The sequence below is a fragment of the Triticum dicoccoides genome, chromosome 1B (genome assembly GCF_002162155.2).
Source record: "Triticum dicoccoides isolate Atlit2015 ecotype Zavitan chromosome 1B, WEW_v2.0, whole genome shotgun sequence".
In the NCBI taxonomy this organism is placed as follows: Eukaryota; Viridiplantae; Streptophyta; class Magnoliopsida; order Poales; family Poaceae; genus Triticum; species Triticum dicoccoides.
In genome coordinates, this window is record NC_041381.1 from 652317668 (window position 1) to 652324572 (window position 6905).

The 6905-nt window shown below is 46.6% G+C and overlaps 1 protein-coding gene across 1 annotated transcript; it reads right to left on the reverse strand.

Annotated features, from left to right (window-relative positions):
* Nucleotides 1-991: 991 nt before the first annotated feature.
* LOC119349402 (guanine nucleotide-binding protein subunit beta-like protein A) lies at nt 992-3137 on the reverse strand. Its single transcript, XM_037617433.1, has 2 exons — nt 2198-3137; nt 992-1323 (listed from the first exon to the last, which is right to left on the reverse strand). Exons 1-2 carry the CDS (start codon nt 3086-3088, stop codon nt 1207-1209), a joined length of 1008 nt encoding a protein of 335 aa, XP_037473330.1. The 5' UTR covers nt 3089-3137; the 3' UTR covers nt 992-1206.
* Between the last annotated feature and the right edge of the window lie 3768 nt (nt 3138-6905).

Below are 6905 nucleotides of genomic sequence, written 5' to 3' on the forward strand. Positions count from 1 at the left end.
CGGCAAGCGACGGGCGGCGGCTCCATTTCTCCCGCGGCGAAGGGCGCGACGGGCGGCGGCTCCCGCAGCGAAGGGCGGCTCTCGCGTGCCGCGGGCGGCGAACGGCGTGGGAGGAGAAGGATGGGGCGAGAGGTCCTGCGGACGGGGCGAGAGATCGTGCGTACGGTTTTCTTTTTTTTTTCAACAGCGGGGTGGGTTACCGATCGATTAAGGGCGTGGTTGGTAGCGTTAAACACAGAATGATTAAGAGCCATTAGATCTTGATGATGGATGGGTGGGATTGTTTGGATCTGCCCCTCTCTTTCATTTATAGTGGTAGTAGATGTACAGTCGATTTTCTATTGAAAGACATCTTATTCTCATATAAAGATTGTATTGCACGAGTAAAGCATTTTGGTGCTCGAGCTGACACTGGGCTCAGAATCATGGGCTTCCATTCTGTCATTAGGATAATATGTTCTTTAGAGGGTTCTGTCACTGGGAAAACTCTATTTTTCATCAAATACAAATTGGAATAAATGAAATGTTGCACTAAAGCAGTATGGGCCTGGCAATGTCCCATGGATGTACAGGACATGTGTAAATCCCTTTCACTCAATGACATGCTGGTCCCACGTCCCCAATTGAGCTCAATGACACACCGAATCCTTACGAATTTTCCTAAGAAATCATGTGTAAACATTCAGTAATGAATAGCTTGCACGGCTAAATAGTGGCAGTATATTCAAACTAAGCGTTCAAAATGTCAAGCCCAACTAAATTCAGGCTTAACGGCACATCAAACAGAGACCCAAACGGTACAGAGAGCAGATGCTCAACAGGGCGAACATGCTAGCTCCTCCATGCAAAGTGCACCCAACAAATGCTGCAAGACAGCAAGGGGATCACCAGAAAACAACAACCCACAGTTCGCAAACATAATGCAAAGAACAATCAGTAATCCCCAAAGACAACGCAAACGGCAAGCAATAACCCGCATAGACAAATAAGATCAGGCGCGGCTAAAGAGTTGGCAGTATATTGAAAGCAGCAAAAACCCTGGTGCGAAACAGATCGTCTTCCATAGTACCTCATAATGTGCTCATCAACAAATCACCTAAGCAGAAAGTAAACAGTAACTCAAGCTGAAAGTACCAGGCAGACAATGTTGCCTCAGAACAGTCAAAAACTTGACGGGCATTACAACCTCTCTGGCCAGCAAGACTCCTAGGCGTAACCGGCGAACCCGGCTTGGATCTTGAAGACCCTGATGGTTCCGTCGGTGTACCCGGTGTAGAGGGTGCTTCCGTCCGCGCTCCAGCTCAAGCTCGTGCAGTACAGCATCTACATAGTTGTACCAATACACATGTTAAGAATGACAAGTCATAAAGTAGATTCAACTAGACTGTTAAGCTAATGGAGAATACAAGAGTGCAGATCCTCTCCAACAGAAGATTATACAGATTGCAGACAGTGTAACAAATACTTACACAATTGCTCTCTATATAAACTGTTGAAACAAAACTACATTCATGGTAGCAGTAAAACAGGATCAACAAGACACAACAATCTTCAGATGTGCAGATCACTAAAAAGAATGATTCGACACATATTACAAACATCTGTAAACAAACAATCCACATTGGACATGACAGCATCATGCTTCTGTTACACTTACAAATTTAGTTTTGGGACTTCAAGATGGAGCTGAACAACAGCAAATTTGCACCACAGGGTAATGCTAAAACATGTTATCTATCCATAGACAGCTGATAAATTATAGATCACAAGGGTATCTACCATGAACAGTTCAGTGTACAACAAGCGAGCATAATGATCAATAAAGATAAGACATAAATTTCTAATGAAGTTCAACGCTAGATTCATGTGAACAGAAAAAACATGAAAGCTTTTAAGCCAAGCCAATCACATTATAATTCAATCCAAGACATTATCATATCAACTGACACACAAAAAAATCACTTTCACTTCCATCACCATGTAATAATTAGTTATATCGAATTATCAACAAGCCATGAACTTGCACAGTACAATTAACTAGTAAGATACACTACTGCATAATTTCAAGGCACATTATGTTAAGATTGGCACAGATGGAACTACCCCAGCAAATATCCAGTGACGAATCATAATCACACATCACAGCAGATCTAACAAGCAGGTTAACGATCCAGGAAAAGGATAACAAGCAGGTTACCTGGTTCTTGGAGACCTGGACTTCTGGCTTGAGGTCCTGCACGACATGCTTGGACTCGAGGTCCCAGATCTTGACAGACTCCTCCGTCGCAGCGCAGAGCCAGTAGCGGTTGGGCGAGAAGCAGAGCCCATGGATGATGGAGCCGGCTTCCAGCTGATACAGCCTCTTCCCCTCGGACAGGTCCCAGAGCAGCGTGACGCCGTCCTTACCGCCGGAGGCGCAGAGCGAGCCATCGGGGCTGACGGCGACAGCGTTCACGTAGCCACCGTGGCCGGCGAGGGTGGAGCGGAGCTTGCAGTTGGTGAGGTTCCAGACCTTGACGGTCTTGTCCCAGGAGCCGGAGACGATGGTGGGCTGCTGGATGTTGGGGGAGAACCTGACGCACGAGACCCAGCCGGTGTGGCCCTCGCCGCCGCCCATGTCGCCTCCGATGGTGTACTTGCACTCGCCGAGGGTGTTCCAGAGCTTGATGGTGTTGTCGCGGGAGGCGGAGACGATCTGGCGGTTGTCGACGGAGAAGGCGACCGAGATGACGTCCTTGGTGTGGCCGACGAAGCGGCGGGTGGTGAGGCCGGTGGAGAGGTCCCAGAGGCGGAGCTCGCCGTCCCAGGAGCCGGAGAGCGCGAACTGGCCGTCGGAGCTGATGACCACGTCCTGGACGAAGTGGCCGTGGCCGGTGAGGCGGCGGAAGGGCACGGCGTAGTCGGTGCCGACGGTGCCGTCGCCGAGGGACGGGACCGGGTTGGTGAGGTCCCAGACCAGCAGCGACTTGTCGCGGGAGCCGGACACGATGTAGGGCGAGTTGTCGATCGGCGCGGCGATCGCCGTCACCACGTCGTTGTGGCCGCGCATCGTGCCCACCAGGGCGAGCGACTCCTGCATGTTCGCCATGGCTGCCGCGGGGAGATTGGGGGGTGGGGGTGGCGGCGGCGGCGAAGGGGGGAGGGTTGGGAGAGAAGAGGGCCGAGATGGAACGGGGAGGATTTTATAGTCTGGGGAAGGTGCGGCTAGGGTTTTGCAGGATCAGAGATGTGGCGCTTGGATGGTGGATGGGAAGATCGCCACCGTTCGTTGCGTATGATAGTCTTTTCCTCTAAAATGGATGATAAATTTTAGTAGAGAAAATTACATGCTGATTTTTTTTTTGCGGATGATTTAGGAGTGAGAAAAGATCTGATTTGGATGTTATTGTTCTGTGTGTATATTACGTGAAAAATCTGAAAGTTGCAAAATTATGGAAAAAAAAATTGAACTAAATATGAAAAAATATTCATGGCAATGTGATGATTTTATACATGTTTGACCGGTCAATTTGTGCGTAATAATATGGACGCCGACAACGCCCACACGTGTGGGCGTTAAGGGGTCTGCCCACACAGTTTGCGTGGTGTTTAAGAGGATCAGCCCACACGCCTACATGTGGGCAAAACAAGTAATGCCCACACGCCTTTTTTTTCCTCGCGGTCCCTCTCACATGCCTGCGAGTGGGCAAAATAGATAGCGCCCACACGCCTGTACATCAGGCCTCCTACCTTATGGTCCCGCACACCCCGCGTGACAGTCACCAGCGTCCCGGCAGTTGCCATGGTATGAACCCTCTTCCATGTTCATTTAACTGCAGTTGCCATGTCGCTGAACTACAGTTGTCATGTCGGACAACTACAGTTGCCATGGTTGCTCAACTGTAATTGCCATGTATGATCTGGTCTACTGCAGTTGCCATGATTTCAAAACTCTAGGAGTTGCCACCTACTAACACTAGGCAGTTGAGAGAGTTGCCATGTGCCCACAAGCACACTAGGGCAGTTTCCATGTAAAAGGAAGAGTTTTCATCTGCTTACGTGCACGGTAGGGCAGTTGCCATGTACCATGCAAAAAACATGGCAACTCGGGTAAAAAAGAGTTGTCATCTGCTTACGTGCACATTAGGCAGTTGCCGTGTACCCTGCAAAACACATGGCAACTGACATGTTCGGATAAAAAAAGAGTTGCCATCTACTTACAAGCATACTATGGCAGTTGCCATGTACACTGCAAAACACATGGCAACTAGCAGCTTGGGTGTGGGAGAGGAGACGGGAGTGTGGGCGAGATGGCAAATGCCCACACACCAGCCCTTGTGTGTGAGTGAAAACTGGCGTGCGGGCGAACTGCTAAACGCCCACACACCGGCCCCTCCGTGTGGTGAAACGGACATGTGGGCGACCGGGTGAATGCCCACACACCAGCCCAGTCCTACGTGGCACCACAAACATGCCAAGATTCGTGCACCCACAAATGGATGCGGATCCACGCGTATGGGCGAGATGCAAACGCCCACATGTGTGGGCGTTAGTGTTTTCGAATAATATTTCTAGGAAATTAAAAATCCACATATTATAAACGGGATTGTTAAGTCTCAGTCGATGCTATGTTTGTGGATCTTACGTGGAGATCTGTGCAATTTTTTTCCTTTTAGTTTTCTTTTTTTTACTTACATGTTATGTCACTTGACTTAGGCTCTAGCCATACCCTATCAGAAAAATTTGGCAGTGGCAGCGCTTGATTTTAAATGTTGAAGATCATGTTCAAAAAATTCTATGGTGACTAATTCTATTGTAATGCTTCCTCGGGTGTTCCTCCCCGTTCAGGTGGAGGTGCTGACAATCAACTTGTGTTACATGGATCTGGTCAGGTGGCGCCGCCTAGGTCGTTGCCTAAACAAGACCTCGAGAGGACTAAGACAACTCAATTGCACAACAAAAACAAAAAAATGTGTCAGTATTGGTGGCCTCCTAGCAGGAACACTAACGAGACCAATGAATCTACTCAGTTAGAACTGTTGGAGGCTCCCGGACAATTCTTGTGCTTGAGACTTTGGTACGGTCGCATTCCCTCGAGATTGTGTTTCTTTAGGAGACTAGGTAGAAAGAATAAAATATGAAAAGGTTGAGATTACAAATTGGACTCTGAAGCTTTTCTAACGTTGATGGTAATAGCTTGAGAGGACCATAAGCTTTGTATTGGCATGAATCTTTGATGGTGGGTGTTAAAGATAAAGTTGATTGCTATATTGATGTTCTTGATTGCACCTCAGACTCAGATCCCTTATGGCGTTCAACGTGTGTTTATGTTGCGCCAGGAGTGAAGGATAGCCATCTCACGTGGCCTAAAATGCTTGACTTGAGCACTTCTCGGCCACACCAAGGGCAGAACCGCATTGGAGGCCTTTTTAGATACCTTGTAACTATGTTCTCTAATTGATTTGGGCTTTTTAGGAGTTCGCTATACATATAAGGTGCCACCGGTATGAGATCATTTGGGAGAGGGATCCTGCTCTTCCAAAAGTTATACAAGCTTCATGAGATGCTTTCGGTAAGAAAAATAATCTTGGATATATTGAGGTTGCTCTAGGTAGTACCATAAATTCCATGTACAAGTGGAGTGACAAAACATTTGGCAACATTACGATGGAGCCCCCAAAACCATGCAATCAAATTGTACATTTGTTGTATATGAACGCGGATATGAAGTAAATTCAAATAGTGGACGACTGAATGAATGAATTATTATATAAGGAAGAAATGTCGTGGCTCCAGAGGTCCCCGATTGCATGGTTTTGAAGGAAATATGCCCTAGAGGCAATAATAAAGTTATTATTTATTTCCTCATATCATGATAAATGTTTATTATTCATGCTAGAATTGTATTAACCAAAAACATAACACATGTGTGAATACATAGACAAACATAACATCACTAGTATGCCTCTACTTGACTAGCTCATTAACCAAATATGGTTGAGTTTCCTAACCATAGACATGTGTTGTCATTTGATTAATGGGATCACATCATTAGAAGAATGATGTGATTGACTTGACCCATTCCGTTAGCTTAGCACTTGATCGTTTAGTATGTTGCTATTGCTTTCTTCATGACTTATACAAAGTTCCTACAACTATGAGATTATGCAACTCCCGTTTATCGGAGGAACACTTTGTGTGCTACCAAACATCACAACGTAACTCGGTGATTATAAAGGAGCTCTACAGGTGTCTCCAAAGGTACATGTTGAGTTGGCGTATTTCGAGATTAGGTTTTGTCACTCCGATTATCGGAGAGGTATCTCTAGGCCCTCTCGGTAATGCACATCACTATAAGCCTTGCAAGCAATGTAGCTAATGAGTTAGTTACGGAATGATGCATTACGTAACGAGTATAGAGACTTGCCAGTAATGAGATTGAACTAGGTATTGGATACCGACGATCGAATCTCGGGAAAGTAACATACCGATGACAAAGGGAACAACGTATGTTGTTATGAAGTTTGACCGATAAAGATCTTCGTAGAATATGTAGGAGTCAATATGAGCATCCAGGTTCCGCTATTGGTTATTGACCGGAAACAGTTTTAGGTCATGTCTACATAGTTCTCGAACCCGTAGGGTCCGCACGCTTAAGGTTTCGATGACAGTTATATTATGAGTTTATGAGTTTTGATGTACCGAAGTTTGTTCGGAGTCCCGAATGAGATTACGGACATGACGAGGAGTCTCGAAATGGTAGAAACATGAAGATTGATATATTGGAAGCCTATATTTGAATATCGGAAGTGTTCTGGGTGAAATCGGGATTTTACCGGAGTACCGGGAGGTTACCGGAACCCCCCGGAGGCTTAATGGGCCTACATGGGCCCTACTGGAGAGGAAGAGAGGAGGCAAGGGGCTGG